Source organism: Pelophylax lessonae (genome assembly GCF_965119305.1).
Source record: "Pelophylax lessonae genome assembly, chromosome: 1".
NCBI classification, from domain to species: Eukaryota; Metazoa; Chordata; class Amphibia; order Anura; family Ranidae; genus Pelophylax; species Pelophylax lessonae.
Genome location: NC_138768.1, coordinates 588,517,076 through 588,540,272, shown reverse-complemented (window position 1 = coordinate 588,540,272; position 23,197 = coordinate 588,517,076). Strand labels below are relative to the sequence as shown.

General features: G+C 44.7%; 1 protein-coding gene across 1 annotated transcript in view; it reads right to left on the bottom strand.

Annotated features, from left to right (window-relative positions):
* LOC309544253 (PDZ and LIM domain protein 5-like) overlaps positions 1-23,197 on the bottom strand; it is a 318,724-nt gene that overhangs the window by 75,299 nt on the left and 220,228 nt on the right. The window contains exon 7 of the mRNA XM_082243155.1: positions 21,650-21,789. Within this exon, the coding sequence (XP_082099281.1) occupies positions 21,650-21,789 (140 nt within the window). The remainder of the gene's footprint in view (positions 1-21,649; positions 21,790-23,197) is intronic.

The window sequence follows — 23,197 nt, the reverse complement described above, 5'->3', positions numbered from 1 at the left end:
AACCTTACCAGAAATAAACGGATCGTGACTTGATCTTGCAACTGGACCGCATGACTTCCTGAACCCAGCTGCCTGGGATCTGGGCCAGCCGCAGGTCCTCGACCGGCAAGGACCTCCCCCACACCCCCTAGATGGACGAGGAAGCACCTTCAGGCCGAGCAGGCCTAGTCCACAGGTCTGGAAAAAAAAGATCTCATGTTCTCCAGACCAGGGTAGTTTGGAACCACACACGGTAGTCTGGAAGGACTTCGCCACATCGACCGTCCCTGAGGGACGAAGAAACCGTTTGCGAGCCGAAAGGGAAGAACCCCGACTGCGATGAAGGCACTTACCCTTTTTAGCATGTGGAAGAAAACATTCTTCCCGATGTGAGACCCTTATATAATGTCATCCAGGGCAGCGCCAACAGGCGATCCCCCTGAACAGGGAGATCCATTAAGACTGTCGTAGAAGTTTGTTCCGAAGACCAACACTCCGGTCAAGTAGACCCTGGACAACCGCCGCCGAAAACGACAAGGAGACCCATACAAGGGAGCCTCGACCAGCGCGGCATCACAAACAAATTGCAGCCCCTGCGCCAGCTGGTCCAACAGCTCCCCCAGGGCAAGAGGGACATGCCCCACACCAAGTCACAGCGGTGGAACTCCGCCCATCAGGCAGAGTCTGCGTGGCAAGAGAAAACGAACACTGTTCCCAGTGCAGACTACGCCAGGGAGTACAGGCCACAGCCCATGCCATCCTATCCCCCAAGTCCTTACAAGATGGGGATACCTCCACTAGAACAACGGTAGTCTCATTCAGCTAGAGACCTTACGTCCACCAAAGGCGGAACAGTCCTCTGTACCAGAGACTCCCTAAAAGGGCAACGCCTAACCGACGCTTAGACACCCCAGGGGAAGGTCTCAGTATGGCCCCCTCCTACACGAGCAGCCAGCAAAAAGAGTAGCCCCAGATGGCATGTGAGCCACCTGTCACGCACTGAAACAGCCAGTGCATCCAACAGCACCTGTCGTGGCAGTGGAGGTAGAAATGTCATCTTCATCATCCGAGGAGACAAGGTGCGAGGTAACAGACCCGACAGGGAGGCCCCACGTCTGCGGCGGCTGAGCCAGACTCAGACTCCGAGACATCAGATGAAGCAGGGGTAGGCGGAGAAACGTCTCAGCGCACCTACCCCCTTCACCTGGGCCCAAATGCTTCCCGAACTGCCGAAAAGGCATCAACGGACAGTGGAGATCCGGGAGGCCCTGCGGCCTCCGTGAGGGGGTTAGGTGGGAACAAATGGCCTGCAGGGTCCATACTGAACCTGAGGAACCCGCCAGCAACTTAAAAAAAAACCTTTTTTTTTAAAGCGGCGCCACAGCGCCCCCCGGAGGTCAGGCGCGTGCTAACAGACCCCCACAGAGAGGGAGAGACCACCCTCATGACACACTGTCCTCCAGGCACTCCCACGGGCCTCCACAGCAAAAAATTTACCGCAAAATGGCCGAAAACGGGTGTACCAAGATGGCCGCTCCCATAGAAGCAGACAGAGGCTACAACAAAATTGTGGCCCCGCAAAACACGGTAATCGGGGCCCACAGGGGGACCCCCCAAATGCCCATCCACAGCAGAAACCACCATGGGCCCCCCCTGCAGGATCAGTAGAGCACCGCGGACAGCGCACTACCCCGGCCCCCCATGTGGCCTGCACACTAGGCCCCCGCTTCAGGTAGGCCCAACAGTCCCCCGCGTGGGAGGGGGGAGGTGTTGGAAAGGAGGGGGGTCACAACAGGACAGAGGGAACACTGGAGTTTGAGGGTCCAACCATCCCAAAGAGAGGGCCTGCATCCACCCTAAAATCCACCAGGGAAGGGGGGGGGGGGCGTTTACTCACCATACCGGGAACACAGGCGGGCGCCATCTCATGACAGGACCTCATGCAACGAAGTAGGGGGGCTGTCGGCCAAATAGCCAAATAGATGCCACATGAGCCTAGATCAGTGTGCGTCCTGGCGAGGTGTTTAACTCGCGGGACCAGTCCCCGTCCAGCGGGACCATGTCGCAGCCGACCCAGCGTGGGGCTAAGGCCTGCACGTGCTTGATGGCCAGACTGGGTTGACCACTTGATATGGGGGTCCAGTCTGTCACCCAGCCCGGCATAATTGCTAGAAGATCTCACAGGAAAAAATGATCCGGAGAAAAAAAATACTAGCTAAAAAAAATCTACATAAAAAAATTACTTCTATGCCAGGACCAAAAGATCCCAGCAAGGAACTAGGTCCTTATTCCTGACTAGGCAGATTAAAACTTTTTTTTTTTTTTCTTCTTATCTTACATGCTTACGTTATATCTTATTTGACATTCCTCACACCTTACAGACAATATCTGAGAGAGATGGCAGATGCCCGATTGAGGTATCCATATTGCATTCTATATACGAACAAGGATATTGAATCCTATTGTCAGTTAAGATGGCCCCCTTAAATATCATATCATGGAACGTGAAGGGACTACGTTCCCCAAATAAATGAATGCGCATCCTTAGACATCTGAAACGATTAAAAGCCGATATAGCCCTTTTGCAAGAAACACACCTAGGTGAAGACACATTCCATTATACGAAAAAGCTATGGCTGGGGGAAGTGATAGGTTCACCTGCGATACATCAAAAGGCAGGCGTTTTAATTCTAATAAATAGGGCGCTGGCTTGTAGTATACATTCAGTACATACAGACTTATTGGGTAGGAAGGTATCAGCTGTAATCAAATTACCGGAACACTCCCTTCAAATTTCAAATATATATGCTCCTAACTCTCCCACTAAGGTGTTTTTTGAGGAGACAGCAGCATGGCTCTGTCAGGACCAAGCTACATACTGTATAGTAGGAGGAGATTTTAATTTAGTTATGTGCTCGCGAGAGGAACGTAAAACTGGGTCCCTTTCCCCCGCCCCTTTAGCCCAGACCCCGTATGAAGAATGTACTACGTTTCTTCGGGATACGATGGACTCCCAGAAGTTAATCGATTTTTGGCGTCTCACCCACCCTATTGAAAAGGAATATACTTTATTTTCATATCCTCATAATTCCATGACTGGGCTGGACTACCTATTTTGTACACATAACTTGGTTCGATATATAAAATCATCAAGTATATATGATATAGCAGTTTCTGACCACGCCCCTATATCAATGTCTCTAACATTAACATATAATCAGAATCTGCCTAGAATGTGGAGATTTCCAAACTACCTGGCAGATAGAGAAGTTTGTTTGCTTTTTACAAACTTCTTGGGCTGAATATATACTACATAATGGGGAAGATTGTACTGACCCCATATTATTATGGGAAGCGGGTAAATCGGTTCTGCGGGGCAATATTATATCCTATACTACAAGATATAAAAAGACTCTAATGGCGACTTATACACAACTTAGTGAACAACTATGCATAGCTCAACAGAACATGACACAGCTCAATACCTCCGAAAACATAAATCAGTGGCATAATGCTAAATAAAATTTTGACCTATGGGCAGAAAGGGTGGAACAAATAAAGCACTCATATTTAGAGGCCAAACTTCATCGGTTCGGCAATAAACCTAGTAAGTTAATGTCTAGACTAACAAAGGGGCCCCATTCCACTATGCAAATAACCTTGCGATTCGCAAGGACAACTCACTCATTCTCCCGCAGCCATTACGGCTATACTGGAGAAATACTATACAGAATTATATGCTGAAGGCTCTATAGACTGGGAGGCAGCAGTGAAATTATTAAATACCATAAATCTCCCCTCTCTCTCGGAGGATCAAATAGGCCTGATTAATGCTCCGATATCCCAAAGCGAGATAAATAACATTATTAAAACATTAGCGAATGAAAAAGCCCCGGGACCTGATGGCTAAACAAAAGAATTTAAAAAAAAAAAAGTCAGATAGACTGCTACCCTACCTCACATCTCTGTTCAATGAACGAAAGGCACTTATCTTCCAACAGGGTATGAATCATATATTAAACTTATCCCCAAAAAGGGTAAAGATACTTTACAGCCTGGATCGTATCGTCCAATTTTGTTATTGAACATAGATGCGAAGATACTGGCTAGGTTGATGGCCACTAGACTAGCTGTGATTTTACCATCTCTCATTCACGAGACACAATCAGGCTTTGTTAAAGGCTGATCAGCTACTCTTAAATATTCAAAAGGTTATAGCAGCCACGGAACATGCAAAGGCAAACCCGATGAAATCAATGGCTATAGTCTCTCTTGACGCAGAGAAAGCCTTTGATAACATCAATCTGGAATGGCTTTTTCTGAGTTTGAATAGACTGGGTTTCTCAGGATGTGCCTTGGAATTTCTACGAGCTATGTACGACAAACAAACAACCAGAATCGTATCTTCAGCGGGGATGTCTGCCTCTATACTCTTAACCACTTAAGCCCCGGAAGATTTTACCCCCATTCCGACCAGGGGGTATTTTGCGATTCGGCACTGCGTGACTTTAACGGAGAATTGCGCGGTCGTGCGACGCTGTACCTAAACGAATTTGGCGTCCTTTTTTTCCCACAAACAGAGCTTTCTTTTGGCGGTATTTGATCACCTGTGCGATTTTTTGATCACGCGCTATAAACAAAAAAAGAGCGTCCATTTTGCAAAAATAGCAATATTTTTCCCTTTTTTTTATATGAAATTCCCCCAAAAAAAAATGTAAAAATCAAAATTTTTTAAAATTTTCGGCCAATTTATTTTATGCTACCTATGTTTGGTAAAAAAAAAAAATCGCAAAAAGCGTATTTTGATTGGTTTGCGCAAAAGTTATTGCGTTTACTAAGGGAAAGATTTTTGTCATTTTTGTTGTTTTTTTTTTTAACGCGTAATGGCGGCGATCTGCGATTTTTTTTGCGGTACTGCGACATTGCGGCGGACAGATCGGACCCTTGACTGACATTTTTGACACTTTTGGGGTTACCAGTGACATTTCTACAGTAAATCAGTGCTATACATATGCACTGTTACTGTAAAAATACACTGGTAGTGAAGGGGTTAACTTTATTTGAGAGGGAGGGGCTGTGTGTGTCCCTAGGGGCGTGATTCTAACTGTGATTGGCTGGGGCTTCAGCTGTATGCAGAGTGATCAACGGATCTACATAGTAGATCCATGTGATCAGCTCTCATACAGCGAGGAGAATGACAGGCAGCTTGTTTACACAAGCTGCCTGACTTTCTCCCTCTCCCCCGCCGATCGCAGAGTGGCCGGCGGACATCGGGTCCGCCGGTCACACGCGTGGGGGGGTCCGTGACCACTCGGGAGCGGGAGCGCGCCTCCGGGGGCGCGCGCTCGCTCCCTAGACCCTCACAAGCTAGTGACGTAGCCCTACGTCACTTTGCCTGTGAGGGGCTGACCGCCGACGTAGATAGTCGTGCGGCGGTCGGCAAGTGGTTAAATAAGGGTACGAGACAGGGATGCCCGCTTTCCCCGATTCTCTTTAACCTTGCCTTGGAGCCCTTATCTAGATATTTTTTGGATCAAGCCCCAATACAGGGTATCCAAATAGGGACCGAAGAAATAAGAACGGCATTATTTGCAGATGATATGTTGATTTTCACATCTAACCCTCAGGCCGATTTAAAAACTATACAACGTACTCTCAATGACTTTGAAAAACGTACAGGTCTTAAAATAAACTATAAGTGAGGTTCTTCCACTTACTACTCCTACTATACTCCACTGGGATACATCCTGTCCTTTTCCTCTTATACAGTCATATATTACATACTTAGGAATTAAAATTGGCAGAGATCTATCGTCATTGTATTTATTAAACTTCACCCCATTGTTTGAAAAGATAAAGAAACTGCGCATGTGGCATAAATTACCCCTGTCATTCTTTGGGAGATGCCACTTGATTAAGATGATCAGCTTCCCATGCCTACTATACCAGTTACAAACTATACCGCTTCTATTGAAACACAAAGACGTTCAAACTTTAAACAAAGCTTTTTCAAAATGTATATGGCAAGGCAAACGCTCACGAATTTCGCTAGATAAGTTGCATCTCCCAAAGAATGTAGGGGGGCTGGGTCTTCCAGATGTCAGACTGTATAATCTTGCATGTTTGTTGAGATATGGGCTGGATTGGCTTGTGGAGGCCAACTACTATACTAATAATGCTTTGGAGGAACAAATAGCTTATCCTTTGAGTTTGGCGGGCATCCTGCATAGCAAATTTTCATCTCTTCCAAAAACTATACAACAACATGTTTTGCTAAGAGATACCTTTATAGCCTGGAGGGAAACTCGTAAGAAACTACATGTACCACTAGGTATTTCAAAGCATTTACCACTGGTTGGAAACCCAATGTTTCCTCAGGCAAGGGACCATCTAGCCTTTGAATACTGGAAATCTAAGGGCTTGGTGAGAGCATACTCTCTGAGACAAATGGAAAATGGGACTTCCAGACTTAAATTTAAATCTTTTCAGGATCTTGCTGCAGAATATGATCTCCCTAAATCCCACTTTCTGGCCTATCATCAAGCAACTTCGTATATATCCTCATGCGCTCCAAGCCTGCTAGAGGGCTTTCAACATACAATGATTGACACTCTAATACAACAGAGGTCTTATTCAATATCAACATTATTTAAATAATTACAAGAGGAATTGCTTCCTCCCTCCACAGATAGAATCTTTGAAAAATGGCATATAGATTTCCCTGGAATTGAGTTCACACCTGATACTTCAGGGCTATAGGCATATCAGGACACTTACGGTGAACGAAATATGGAGAGAGACCCAATTCAAATTTATCCATAAAGCCTAAATTCCAGCCCTCTTTACCAAAGATAAAACTAAAGCTGCATGTCCTCTTTGTTCATCAATGAGGCCCACATTGGCTCACAGATTTTGGCACTGTTCTAGAGTGATCCCATTTTGGGATACAGTGGCGCACTATGCCAATATGGTAATGAAAACCTGTCTACGGAAATCTCCGCACCTTATGCAATTTGGAATAACTTGCCAAACAACATTGCTCAGACAAACTTACTGCCTACTGTTCCCATGTGGACACATTTATGTTTTTTGGCGGCTAAGAGGACCATTTTAAAATCATGGATCCAGCCTAGCCCTCCTACTCCATCTGCTCTTAAAAGGGAGCTTCGGTTATTATTGTATAAGGAACGTATGGATACAGTCTTGCAACATTATACTTCTACAAAAATGTTCTTTTACAAATGGCAACCCTTTATAGAGCAAGAACTAGCAGAAGCGGATAACGGAAAATTTATATCAAATACTTACCGTAATTTTCCTTTCCTGATGGACTCCATGGCAGCATACGTATCGGGTTTGGCCCCGCCTCCAAACCTACCCATAGGACCTCACTCCCATAAATCTTTGCTCCTGTTCAGCACACGTGTTCTGTAACTATCCTCCACAGAAATCCGGGAGGGAACTCCTGCTGCCATGGAGTCCATCAGGAAAGGAAAATTACGGTAAGTATTTGATATAAATTTTCCGTTTTCCTGACAGACTCCATGGCAGCATACGTATCGGGAAATAACTCGCCGTACACACAGGGTGGGCAGGTGCTGAACAGAAAAGTTTTAATGCATTTTGTCAAACAGACAGGACTTGCAAACCAAAATTCACAGAAGAAAGAGCCGCTGGCTCAACACAGTAATGGGATAAGAAAGTGTTAATAGAGGACCACGACGCTGCTCTGCAAATGACTTCAGGAGCCACATGTCTGGATACTGCCCAGGAGGTAGAGATGCTCCGCGTCGAATGAGCTGTAACTACTGCTGGAGGGGTCAAGCCCTTAGCCCTATAAGCCCACTGGATGGTCTGGATGATCCAAGAGGAAATGGATCTCGTCGAGGCTCTTGAACCTTTGTTTTTTCCATAAAAGGTAACGAAAAGATGTTCTGATTTTCTGAAAGAGGAAGTGGCATTTAAATATTTCTTAATACACTCTCCAACATCCAGCGGATGAACCGAAGATTCTTCCTCTTCCTGTCTAAAGGTTGGTAATACTGTTTCTATGTTTTCATGGAAGACAGAGGTCCTTTTTGGTCTCGCATCCAGCATGGGGATGAGCACCACTCTGTCAGGAAAAAAGGTTAAGAAAGGCTCTTGTGTCCCAAAGGACCCAATTTCCGACACTCTTTTTGCTGAGGTTATAGCTACCAGAAACACTGTTATCAGTGTAAGCTCTCTTATGGTCAAAGAATCAGACATGTCTTGAATCTGACTCGCCAGGAAATCCAGAACTAGTGGCAGATCCCACTTGGGAAACCTGGGTTTTCTCTGAGGTCTGATTCTCACTGCCCCTTGGAAGAACTGACGAATTAGGGCATGAGTGGCCCAGGAGATCCCTGTAAAAGCGGAAATAGCCGAGACCTGGACTCTGAGCGAACTCACTGATAGAGGCAAATCCAGTCCTGATTGGAGAAAGCTCAATACATCCTGGATCTTAATTGAAGATTGAGGATCAGGCCTTGTATTCAGTTGTGCAGAAAATTTTTCCCAGATTCTCTGATACACCCTGTTCGTTGAGCTTCTTCTAGCACTAAGTAATGTCGAGATTGCCGTTTCTGGACAGCCTAAAGCCTGTAACCTCCTCCTCTCAACATCCAGACCCTGAGATGTAAACGGTCTGGGCACGGATGGAGTACAGACCCCTGGGACAACAGATCCGGTCTGAAGGGTAGCGGGATTGGGTCTTGGACACTGAGTAGCGTCAGAAGGGGAAACCATGGCCTGTTCGGCCAGAAGGGAATCACCGCCACTACCTCCACTGGCTCCGACCTGAGTCTCCGAAGGAACTGCAACACAATCGGAATTGGTGGGAAGGCGTATGCCCTGTGGAATCTCCACTGATCCGAGAGTGCATCTATCCCTGATGCTTGTGGATCTCTGAATCTTGAGTAGTACTTCGGCAGTTTGTGATTGCAGGGGGAGGCGAAGAGGTCTACCTCTGGAGAAAGCCCCAATGTTAGGATCCAGTTGAACGTTTCCTTGTGAAGGGACCATTCGTTGTTGTCCAGATCCACTCTGGACAAGAAGTCTGCTTTGACATTCTGGACTCCTGGAACATAAACCGCTGAAAGATTCGAGAGATTTTTCTGTGCCCAGGACATAATCGGCTCCACTTCCCTCAATAGGGACCAGCTGCGTGTACCCCCTTGTTTCCTGATGTATGCCACTGCTGAGGTGTTGTCCAGGCGCAGCATGACAGGTTGGTCTTTTGTCAGGTGAGCAAATGCTCGAAGAGCTTGGAATGCTGCTCGGAGTTCTAGTATGTTGGATACTATTCCTCGAGTGGAAAACTCCCACCTGCCCTGTGCCACCTCCGACAGACAGTGGGCACCCCAGCCTATGTTGCTGGCGTCCGAGGTAACCACTACCCACGGAGCTGGCTTCAGAGAGTGGCAGTTCAGCAGGTGGTCTCTGCATAACCACCAGGGGAGACTCGCTCTCATTGAAGGGGTTAAGAAGATGCGTTGATCCAGATGCCACGTATCCCATTGCTGAAGGAATCCCTTCTGAAAGGGTCTCATCCTCCACAGGGCCCACTTCACCATGGGGACTACTGCGACCATAGTCCCGATCACCTTCAGGCATTGACGTGCCTGAAGATGAGAGGATGAGAGGGCAAAGCGAATCCTGTCTCGAAGAGTCCCTATCTTTTCCTCTGGAAGAGAGATAGTCGCCTTCTCTGTGTCGAACAGAGCGCCCAAGTAGATCAGGGACTGAGTTGGAATCAGGTGACTCTTCTCCTTGTTGAGTAACCAACCAAACTTCTGGAGAGTGGACACGACCTGCTCCAGATGAACTAATAGTTGGTCTCTGTCTTGGGACAACAGGAGTAGATCGTCCAAATAGTGGTGAAGACGGATACCTTTCAATCTCAGTAGGGCTACCACGGCCAATAAGATTTTTGAAAAGGTCCGTGGAGATGTTGAGAGCCCGAATGGGAGACAGATAAACTGAAGATGTAATCCTCCCACTTCGAACCGGAGAAACCTTTGAAAATCTTCGTCCACAGGGACATGAAAGTAGGCGTCTTTCAAGTCGATTGACACCATCCAATCTGCCGGCTGGACTGACTGCTGTATGGACAACAGGGTCTCCATTTTGAACCTTTCTTTTTTTATGAATTTGTTCAAGAAGGTCAAATCTATTACTGGTCTCCATGATCCGTTCTTCTTTTGGACCAGAAAGAGCGGAGAATATATTCCTTGGCCTCGCTCGGACTCTGGAACGGAGATGACAGCCCCTTGAGCAATGAGAGCTTCGACGTAAGAAAACAAAATCTGACGCCTTTCTTCTAGGCATGGTATGGCAGTAGGCAGGAACCTTGAGCCTGGCCTCTCCTTGAAGACCCACTTGTGGCCTGAAGACACCGTCCTGACGGCCCAGGGGTCCTGAATCGAAGCCGCCCAGACATGTCGGAAGGAGCGTAGACGCGCACCCACCCGACATGTCTGAGCGGGCCCACCTTCAAAAGGACTTAGTGGGCTCACGGTCCCCAGAGGAGACGTTCTTTGTCGTCTTCCTGGAAGACTGTCTGGATCTCCAGTTCCGGTTGAACTCCCGACCAGGTCTATAAGAACGAGCTTCCCTGGCCCGGTCAGGCACAAATTTTCTGGTAGGCTGTCCTTTCTTGACGTTGAACTGGCGCCGATCCTGGGGAAGAAACCCAGACTTACCGCCTGTAGCCCGGGTTATGGCCTCGTCAAGTTTATTCCCGAAAAGGGAGGACCCCTCAAAGGGAATACGGCACCAAACTTGCTTTGATGCCGGATCCGCCACCCAAGGGCGGAGCCAAAGAGCTCTCTTAGCTGTGACCGAGGACAGCATAACTCTTGCCAATAGACGGATCAAGTCTATGGAAGCCTCCCCAAGGAACGACGCGCCCAGCCTAAGCTCCTGGATTGGAGCGCTTCTGGCCACCTCCTCCGAAACCGATCTGACCGATTCGTCTACCACATCAGCCCAAGACTCCATGGCTTTGGATAGAGCAGCTAAAGCCAGGACTGGCTTACAGGCCATACCTGCTGTAAGGTAGATTCTCTTCAAATCAGAGTCCATCCTTCGGTCCAACGGGTCTTTAAATGAGACCGTATCCTCTAAGGGAAGGGTCACGTGCTTGACCAGTCTCATGACTGCTGCGTCAACTAGGGGAGGAGACTCAAGATGTTTCACATCATCCTCTTTGAAGGGGTAAAGTTTAGCCATCTTGGATACTAAGGAATTCTTTCGTTCCACCTTTTTCCACTCCTCCAAGATGATTTCACCCAACTCTCCCAGGAAGGGAAAATTAACACGCTCCTTATTGAGCTGTTTAAAGTACTTCTTCTGCTTGGGAGGGGGAACAGCTGACTCTTCCCAATTTAAGGTCTCTCTGACCGCTTTAACCAGGGAAGGCACCAAGGTATATTCAAAACCCAAGCAGGGATCCTCATCTTCAGAGTCGCTACCTGACAAGAGCATCGACTGATGGCTTGTGTGGGCCGACTCGAAATCTTCCTGTACCTGTAGTGCTACAGGGGAGGGGCTTGGGGAAGCCGTTGCAGTGTCTTGAGAACGACTGACACCCAACTCTGCCAAAGAGTCCTTAACCACTCTCTTGACCAAAGCCTCAATGCGCTGATCGGAAGTATCCCTTTCTCCCGCAGCCTGGGAGAAACATCTATCACAGAAAAGCTTCCTCTCCGGGACACTAGCGCCACAGCCTCTGCAACCTGCTTTGTCAGGTCTCCGTGCGTGGCTGGCTGAAGTAGATGATTTTTGATGATGTGAGCCCGAACGGGACTTTCCTGTAGAGTGCCGGTGGCGAGAGCTCGAGCGCCTTTCACTTCTTTGAGAAGAGTGCCTAGTCTCTGAACGAGGAGGGCTGTGAACAAGAGAAAAAAACAGAAAAAACAGACAGGAAGCTAGGAACACTTGAGTTCCTACCCCCACCCCCTATAACCCACAGCCCCACCAAGAAGCCCCAAATACCTGTTAGGGGCGGGCTGACCACCGGAGGGCAAAGTAGCTTCCATTCTGATGCTGACCTACAAGAATGAGCCGGACAGCAATGTCAGAAAACCAGCAAAAGAGGAGGGGGGGGGGGGGGCGCTCCCAAACTGGGGCCAGTACTCACCAAGAACCAGAGGTTAGCAGGCAGAGCGGCAGCGAACAGCAGGCGTCCAAAAACCGATCAGATGCGGAGTATAGAACACCCAGTATCAGCAGTGTGTATAAACACAACACTGCTGACAGTTCTGGGGTTTAAATATGGCGCCTGGTGACGTCATCAGCGATCGCCACCGACGCCAACTCACTGCGCATGCGCCGCGCTCCTACTGCGCACGCGCGAGAGCCAAGCCTCGTTCTCGAGGCGCCGCACATGCGCAGTAGCGTACCGCACCGGCGGCCGGTCAGGAAGTGAACCGCTGACCGGCCCCGGACCACTAGCCACCAGGGAAGGCAGGAAAGACCAGGTAAGAGACACATATATAAACAAGGCAATATAAGCATATAAAATAGCTGCCATGGAGTGTACTCACGAACCGCAGACCACCAGGGATGGATGCACACCGGACTTATCTCTTCAAGGGTACCGGCCACCCGCAGCAGCTGGGCTTTTTGGCCAAGGCTGCTACATCTTCGCCCCTACTCCATACCCCGCAGCAGCTGGGGCTTATTGGAGAGCTCCATACCCGACTGGTAGAGCCATCCATCACCCGGAATCCATCTTCAGGTAGGATATCAGGTAATCCTTTGGAGGACAAAAAAAGAACACGTGTGCTGAACAGGAGCAAAGATTTATGGGAGTGAGGTCCTATGGGTAGGTTTGGAGGCGGGGCCAAACCCGATACGTATGCTGCCATGGAGTCTGTCAGGAAATACATTTTATGTAACCTTTTAGATACACGGACTGGTATTTAAAAAGGCAGAAATAGAACAAACTCTGGGAAAATTAAAAATAAGTGATCCGTAGATCTGAACAAAACAAACACTCTTTTCCTTAAATTGATTAATGGACTTATTCTCTGTTTACACGAAGGCCTTATTTATCTATATAGAGGTATATAGTGGTGACGGACTAATAATTCTAGGATATACACGGAAATACCTACCCCTTATAGTAATAGCAAAAAAACAAAAACTAATCAAATCGGACCAGCCTATATTAATATAAGATATTGAGAAATTATACTTTCCCTCTTTTTTTTTTTTTCTCTTTATTTACTCCAGATCATAGATTTTGATATTATGATTATTGTTTTGTATGACTTGTTGGTTATAAAAAAAATTTAATAAAAAGATTAAAAAAAAAACTGGCATCCTATGCAGGAAGAGAGAGGGTGTACCCTCCGGGATTGCCCAATGGCGTAGCCAGAACTTTTTTCTGCCTAGTGTCCTACTCCTGTAGGGGGCAGTATTACCCTACTGATATGAATCAGAGAGAGCTGCGTCTGTCAATGAACGATAGAGAAATTTTTTTTTTTATCATTTCTACGTCTGGCTAATAACCCTTGTGTACATGCTGGGGAAGCCTGACAGAGCTTATGTAATCTGTATGTTCGTTTGTATGTACAAATTTGTAATGTTGTCGAGACATCTAAAAACTATTTAGTTCCTATATATTGTCCCAACAGACCTCAACGGATGGTGCCGTGCTATGGGAGACCCCAATCTTTGGAACAATGTGCGGCCGGAAAGCCTGGGCCGAACTAGGTCTGCGGCGTCTTAGGTATTGTTGCTTTGAGCAGCTGTTCTCAGCCCCTTGCACACGCCCCACTTCCCTGACGCTCGAGGTTAGTGGCTTCGTTCTGTGTGATGATGGGGGCAATCTCACGCATGTGCGGAGCAGCCACCCCATATGCGCAGTGGACCGGCTGGGGCGTTTGATGTCACCACAATGTGGAAGAGGCACCTCCCAGGACCCATACAAATGGGGCTGATTCACAGACCCCCAGTATGGTGGTGATTCCCCATCCACGGGGGGGTGATTAGGACCAACAGGAGTCGGTGCTAGGCAAGACCTGACTTATGGATGCTTTTACCTTTTCTGAACTAAACATCACCTTCTTTTCCTTGTCTGATTCGAACACATCACTTTGCAAACCATTTATAGCAGTGGTCCTCAACTCCGGTCCTCAGTGCCCACTAACAGGCCAGATTTTAGGTATTACCTTGGGGAGATGCAGACTAGAGTACTGCAATCATTGAGCAGCAAACTATATCAGCTGGGATGTATTTCAGTTATCTTGCAAACCTGGCCTGTTAGTGGGCCCTGAGGACCAGGGTTGAGGACCACTGATTTATAGGACCTTATATTAATTATTTGTGCTCCGTTTGCTTTTTCTTTTTTTTTGTTGCTTTTTGTCATTTACAGAATTGCCGGCATATTGTTGCCATACAGGCTATGTTTTTAAACTTTACAATAATAAATGTCAATTTTTTTAAACATTTGTGCCGATAAAGTCCAAGTTTTCTTATCAATTTTTTCAGCTCTAATGTTAGGATGTGGCATTTCTTTACAATACACATGCACTCAGAGGACCGCCATCTGGTAGGCATTCCTTTTTCATTAAAACTGGGTTCATACTATGGCGAGAACATATTTCTTTAAAAGCTCTTCCACCACAGAACAGTAAAGAAAAGCAAAGATGCAGAACTCACACTAGTTGACACATGGAGAACAATCAATCCCACAGATGGGGATTACACACATTTCTCTTTACTACATAACAAATATACCAGAATTGATAACATTTTTGTTACCCAAAGGGATCTACCACTTAGGTCAGGTGCCCAAATAGGTATAAGAACTTCCTCAGACCACGCTCCCACATCACTATCCCTACGTCCACCTTTACTCCACAATAAAAGAGGCAATTGGAGACTGAACCCATCTATATTGACCAATAGCATAAGACAACATAGATTAGCAGAAGTTTTACAGTCGTATTTTGCGGCAAACGTAGCAGACAAACTTAGAACTTACCCCTATGACAATATGGCTGGCACACAAATGTGTGGTTAGTGGGAAATTGATTAGTATGAGGGCCGAAAGAAAAAAGGAAACAAAAAAAAGAGGTCAATGACCTTGTGCATAAAATTAGAATTCTCGAAAATCAACATAAACAATCTTTACTAATCCATACATCTACTGAATTGCAAAACCTACATAAAGCTTTGCAAACACTGCTAGACTTAAAAGCAAAAAGGGTTCTATTACGAACATAGCGATAAATCTAGTAAATTTCTGGAACGGGCTCTAAAGGACTCCCACCTAAATACCAATATTCATCAAATAAAAACTATGAATGGACAACTGACCCATGACACCACCAAAATAGCTCAGACATTTCATAACTATTACTGTATACATATATACAGTAAAACCTTGGTTTGAGTGTAACTTGGTTTGAGTGCCGGGTCACACTTGTGCGATGCGGGAAGGCTGTGAATTCGCAGCCTGTTCCCGCATTGCAAACGCACATCTGGCAGTTCACACTGCCATATGCGATACGCTGGGGGTGTCAATGAAATGTTAACGACACCCCCAGTTTGATCGCATATCGCAGTGCGATCTGACAGTACGCACAGGATCGGATCGCACAAGTGTGAACCACTGTGCGATCCGATCCTGATGCGGCTGAAAAAATGCCTCATGTGCGACTTTTGTGCGGGTGCAGTGCGAATTTAGCCATACAAAGTGTATGGCTGAATTCGCACTGCACATCCGATCGCATGTAATGAAGGAGCAGTGCGCTCCGATATTACATGCGATCGCCGCACACGCGGAAGTGTGAAACGGCACTAAGAGCGCTTTGCAAGACAAGCAAAATTTTCTAATAAATTTTGACTTGATATACAAGCGATGTCTTGATATACAAGTAGCCTCAAGTCACAGCGAAGTATAAAAGAGAAGAGAGGCGTCTAAGTGTAGCAATATGGTTAAATTTAATGAAGGTACAACATTTAGCAACTCACATGGTTGATGATCGGAACAGGCACATCTAAGGATGCAGGTATCCGGGGTATAGCTGTCCACATAGACCATCCTCCGCACCGACATCTACGTCATCCCTTCCATGCTGCCCCCCTCGCTTTTAGATCGCTTTACTGCAGGGTGGTCTTCCCGGTCAGGATTACAAACTGGCAGCCGGCGGTGCAGAAGATAGTCTATGTGGACAGCTTTACCCATGATGCCTGCATACTTAGATGTGCCTGTTTTATTCATCAACCATGTGAGTTGCTAAATGTTGTACCTTCATTAAATGGAATAATATTGCCACACTTAGAGGCGCCTCTCTTCTCTTTGATACTCTGTAGCTCCTGCTGGATTTTGCTTCTAATCCCCTTATGGAAGCAGCTATTTTTGGATGGACATTTTATGGTTACACAACCTATCGCAATGCTATAATCTTTTTATATGGACTATAAACTGAAGGACTTATGAATAAATGGATGTGGAACGAATCATCTGAGTTTCCATTATTTCTTATGGGGAAATTCGCTTTGATATAAGAGCGCTTTGGATTACAAGCACGTTTCCGGAACGAATTATGCTCGCAATCCAAGGTTTTCTTGTATATAATTTACCACAATCTCATCAACCTGCAGATTTAGTAGGCTCTAGCCTGAATGTAATACAAGACTATTTATCTAATAGCACCCCACCCACTCTCTGAAAAAATGACAACCAACAACGAGAGCTCCCGTTCACTGAACCAGAACTTTTCACTGCCATCAACTCGCTCAACCCTTGGAAAAGCCCAGGATAAGACAGCTTTACCACCCATTACTACAAAACATACACCACTCTCCTGACACCCCATCTTTTGAAAACTCTTAATCATCTAAAAGATCCCCAACCAATACCAGAAGAATTTTTAAAGGCTCATATTACCTTAATTCCTAAACCTATTAAAAGACAAATCAGAGAGCAACAGCTACAGACCAGTGCAACAGCTACAGACCATTTTCGTTATTTAACCTTGACCTTAAGCGGTTTGCCAAAATGCTAGCCAATAGGTTATGCCCACTACTACACAAAATAATAGGACCACCATGAACAGGTGGGGTTCATGCCGGGCAGAGAGCCTAGGGACAATGTGACCAAGGCTTTTTAATCTGATCCACAGGGCACGCACTGATAATTTTGAAAGTATGCTTTTATCCACTGATGCTGAAAAAGCTTTTGATCATGTTTCCTGGGACTTCCTATTTGTAACATGCACTCACATTGGTCTAAATCCAAATATGAACACCTGGATAGCCACTCTATCAAAATCCCAAGACAAAATTGAAAATCAATGGCACCCTTTTTTACTCCGTACACATTCATAATGGCACGAGGCAGGGTTGCTCATTATTACCTTTACTATTCATTATAACACTGGAACCTCTGATCAGAACAATAAACAACTCAATATCAATACATGGATTTCGGGTAGGCAACAGCATGTACAAGTCGCCGCTTACGCGGATGACTCGTGGTTTTTGATCACACAACCTCATATCGCTATGCCTAACCTTTGCAATGAGTTCAAGCATTACAGCTACGTGTCAAATTTCAAAATCAACTACAAAAAATCCGAGGCGCTCAAGCTTACCCTCAAAACTGAAACTTTACACGATACCAGCACAAATTGCACGTATTCCACAAACTTCATCCCTTTGCTCCAAAACATAAACAAAGATTTGGACAGCTAGACACTGAAATATTGTTCATAGTTCGGCAGAGCGGCAATAATAAAGAGGACAATCCTACCTAGGATCCTTTACCTGTTCCAAACCATACCAATATCTATCCCAACTAGATTCTTCCACACCTTACAAGCAAAGCTAATGAAATTCTTATGGACCTCACGCATCAACCACGCATCCTCACTCATGACAAACAAACAGGGGGAATGGGCTTCCCCAATTTCAAAAACTACTACTACGCATCCCATATCACTAGAATCATAGATTGGAATTGCAACTTTAATGACAAAGACTGGGTCATTTTGGAAAATAAAATAGACATAACGCCAGTGACCCACTCACCCTGGATTCTCTGGGAATCCTGCCCACCTGCACTGAAAAATCATCCTTTAATTGGGGCTACGCTAAAGATATTCCAGAAAGTCATGCGAAATACAGCAATATCCTCATCACCAGGTCCACTGACACTGATAGGTGAAAATCCAGACTTCACACCGGGCCTGACAACACTAGCCCTAACCCAGGCCCCTAAACCTCTTCTGGTTACACATTGCATGCATTAGGGCAAACTGAAACTTCACAACACATTAAAAGGGGAACAGGGCAATCCGGATTTGACATTTTGGAGATAATCGACCGCTTCACAGCTATATACATGCCACATTCAAATACCCAAACTTCAGCAGGAACTTAACCCCACTGGATAAAATATGCCTGGAAGGCTCTAGGATTGGTAGAACCATTTCCCTGATATATTCATGGTTGCAATCCGCCGACATGACATTAAGGCATCTAACAGATATAAATCACTCTGGGAAAAAGCTCTGAACATCACATTCACTGATAAACAATGGTTACAGGCTTGTATATTTGCCCATGAATGTTCTATCAACACATGTTTGCAAGAGACCTCAATCAAACTTCTCACACATTGGTACAACACACAAGAAAAAATACAGCAATGGTACCCTGACGCTAAGAGAAGGGCATAATGATACACATTTGGTGGGAATGCCCAATTATTCAAAATTTCTGGCAGGATGTTATAAATTTGACAAAGCAAATAACAGAAACTACAATTGATCTATCCGCAGCATGATGTCTGTTGCATGTCTCCAATTGCTCACTTAAAAAATATAAAAACTGCTTAACCAGACAAATATTTACTGCAGCTAAATCTTTGATTTCAAGACACTAGAAGTCAACACAAGCTCCAACACTTATAGAATGGCTCAGAGCTATGGAAAACCTCTATACTATGGAAGAGACAAGGGCCATAGCACATGACAACATAGAAAAAGTTAATAAAATGTGGAGAGCATGGGTTGCATTTAAATACTCTAACCAATACAACATGGTCGGACATTCCTCTACAGTTATTGCTTGACTCTGAAAACCGTTCCGAAATCAGCATCTGAGGGCTGATAACACATTATGTCTTTTACTTCTCTAATGGCTTTGCGATTCCCTTAAAATTCTATATTTCATACCTTGCTCTGCATTTCACGCTTCCGCTTTTCCTTACAACCTCTTATACTTTACATCGCTCACCTGAGAACTCCTACTCTACATAAAATGTTTTGGCTACAACAATAGCAATTTAATGTTTTTTCAACATGAATCATATGGCATTGAAAATCTTAAGCTATCTAATAATTAATTGTATAGCCTCATACTGTATTAAGCGTTAATGTATTTGCTAGTTACTTTATACAGTAATCCTATTGAACCATAAGGATGTTATTTGTTCATATGTTCAATCTTTTGTTCACGCCATTTTCTCTGATAAACTTCTGAGTTTTTTTTATATACAGTGTGTGTGTGTGTGTGTGTGCACGCGCATCTCTGTACTGTACCTATCAGATCTTTTACAAGGTATACTGAGGACCCCCCAGGAATTATCAGAGGAACGTATGCTGGCAAGGATCATAGGAATGTTGCCCTTGCAATTGTGAACCCCTATACTAAGAATACATGTGAGGGATTCCTACAAGGGGTACTCACAATAATACCACAGAAGCAGGAAGGGTTAATGCCCCCTGTGACTCGTCGTTGGAGGCAGTAGGGTAGCCCAAGTACAGTCTTAAAGGATCAGAGGTGCAGGTGGATTGAAGGGGTGGTGGGAAAGGTTGTACCAGTCAATGTGTACTTTAGAAATAGCACATGCATGTGTGACCCTCAGGAAAGGAGCCACAGAGACACAGTAAGAGCACCCAGCCAAGAATGAAATCTGGCACAGAGATGCCCTCCTGGTACTGGTCAGCAACCAAAGGTGTCTTAGCCAGCATCAGATCTGAAACAAAATTTCTGCAGCATTACCAGCTAGAACTCCGGAGTCAACTCATTAGGAGGCTCAGCAAGTGAGCAAAATAATCCCACCAACGCTTCCATAAGAGAAAAGCCTTATGGTCCCCACTAATCAGGTCAGAGATGCAGGCAGGTTACAGGAGACATACCCCATCCTAACACCTCTTCACCCCTCCAGCTGGCATTCACCCCCAGGATTCTTCAGGGCGAGGCATCCATGAGTGGGTGCAACAAATCCTTGGACCTCTAAGGCACTCTATAGCTGACTAAAGACTTTGCACCATAGGTACATGGACAAGGCGAGAAGATGTCCATTTTCCTAAAACACTAGCAAAAAACCCAGGCATACTGCGAATGGGAGAGGATATACTGGGCTGTCCTTTCAGCTTTGTTTTGTTATTGTCCAATCTCCTGAAGGCAGCAGCGTATCCCAATATACCCGAGTTATGTCCTGTAATGTACGATTAAGAAAAAAAGCTTGTAAAGCTAGCCAGCTCAACAACATAGTATACATATATAATGAAAGAACATTTCAGAAATCATTAAACCTGAGAATAAGACCTATTCTCATCTACCTATCATGTCTTTGCCAAAAGGTAGCTATGATAAACCAGTAATGGATCGAGTGCCCCTTTTTTGATTTATCGATACAGTTTTTTGCAGGATTTGATTCTCAATAAGAAAAATGTTTCAGACAGAACCATTTCAAAGTAACATGGTACCACCTAGAGGCAAACAGAATTATTGCACACTAACAGCAATCATAATGTAAAAGCAGTGCAAGAGAAAACACAATATTTTAATTATACAGTAGGCATTTTTATTCACACTTCCAAGTTTAAAAAAATGTTCACGTACATGCTGCGTGCATACTGTAAAAATAGTAATGTAAAACTACGGGCAAGGTAACCTCTACATTTTAAAATATGTCATCCTGTATTCAGAATTCAGAACTTTCCAGTCACTATCTACTGTAGGGAAATGTCACAGAAATGCAAACTGCCCAGTGACACCACACAGTAAGGGTCCTTGCACATGGTACTGATGTTAGAACATCAGTATTCCTGGCCAAAATTTAATGCGTTTACCTCTTGAAGTGACCATTTTGCAAATTTCTTTTTTTTTGCACTCATCTATATATGCAGCACATTTTTACACACATTTATGTACAGGTATATTGAAAACAATAGACTGCATTTAGATCAGTAAAAAAATTTTAATTGCATGATATTTTGGACTGCAATAAAATATATATTTTTTTTATGAAAACAACTATTTCGTATCAATCACAAATAATTGAGCGGGTGTAGGTAGATTGAATTTCAGTTCTGAGAGACAGCTGCACATTACACATAGCTAGGTAATATTTGGCTATCAAATTGTCTGGTTGTTGAAAGTAATCTAGCACTAGTAAAAACCCCTAGTTCTGATGTGCTCAGCATTACTGTTCTACAAACCTAGGGATTCTTTACAGAACTAGAACAATGACCTCCAGAATTATCTAGACAGCCTAAGCATGTAAGGGAGGACAGACAGATGCAGAATTAAAACTGAATGAAGATAAATTTCACCTCTGACCATATTTGAAGAGAATCACACTTTCAATGCCACTTGTAAAATATTACATAGACATATTTACCTGGTTGCCAGCCTGCTGGCTTGGCATTGCTTGCAGGACCACTGGGTTTGTATGCAGCTGGTCCAGACTTGTATGAACTTGGCATATTCTTAGCTGGTTCAGCAGAATAGGCAGCAACTGGTTTAGTTTCCAGTGGATCACTGTAAATAAGATAAAAGATATACATGGGTTAATAATGAATCACTATATGAGGTAAAACAATAAAAACAGAAATTACATTTCAGTTTTAATAATTCCATTCAAGACCTTAAAGTTACTGACTCAGTGTACATAGTCATAGTATCACTTTGACATGAGCGCAAGCAAAATTAGTCATATCCAAGCAAAAGTGGTCTCAAGCAGGATCCATAACAAAGATCTGTCTGCTGGGTTCTCAGAGAAGCTAGCGATTGATTGAAACCAACCATATCCACTAAAAACTGTTTTGGGCGAATTACCACGTCAATTTATTAAGAGACCAAATGTTTCTCTATTGACTATAGTAAAAACTAGTAAAAGGATAAGTTCACCATTCATAACATGTAACACCCATATTCAGGGTGTAACATGTTACAAATTTACCGCCTCTCGCACCTCCCCGATCTCAGCTAGCAGGGATATTCCCCCCCCCCCACTAGCTGTCACAATTTAAAAAAAAACGTGGCCGCGTCACTTATTTACAGTGTCCTGTGAATTTTGCAGCTGTCAACTTTTTGTTTTTACTTAACTACCAAGGTGCTGTGGAGCTCTTCCCGTCAGATTGGATCTTCTTGCCTGTACAGGATGTACTGGGAGATTTGCTGGAGTCTTGCATGGCACCAGTGATCTGGTGATCGCTGGTGCAATGCTTTACAGGCTCAAAAAATAAATGCACATTTTTTTACCTGCAAAAAAAAATGTGTATTTATTTTTTATTTTTTTCTAAAAGTGAACTTCTCCTTTAAAAGGTACTGTACATATTAAGACTGTTCTTAAGCATAGTACACACAGGCCGAATGTCGGATGACATTGGGTGGTTCAATGGAAACCGGCGGACATTCGGCCCATGTGTACTGCAGCCGGTCCAACTGAATCCGGCCATTCAGCAGCTTTTTGTTGATGGCGCATGAATGCAAAAGGTCTGCCGACCGCCTCCCAATCAGTGCTCTCAGGCAATGACACATCTGTGTCACTTTAAGGAAATGTACTGCGACAATTTGTCCTGCAGACACAACAGGAAGTAAGAGGAAATCTCTTAAAATTAGAACCCCCCCCCCCCCCAAAAAGAGTCACCTCTGAAAAATTTCCTCTATTCCTGTTCTGGTTCTTGTGAGAACTCAAAACTTACCCTCACTTTCAGCTACCGTGGCAGTCATCACTAGAACAAATAGTGGGAACGAATCATCGCAGCAGAGACATAGGGTCATTCATTTACTAAAGGGAAATAGACTATGCACTTTTGCAAGTGCAGTTGCTCCATAGTTTAGTAAATTAGGTAAAGCCTAACTTTACAAAGAACACCCAAATCACATGCAAGGGAATTAAAATAATAAAAAAAAAAAACAGAATTTTTGCTTTGCCATGGTTGGA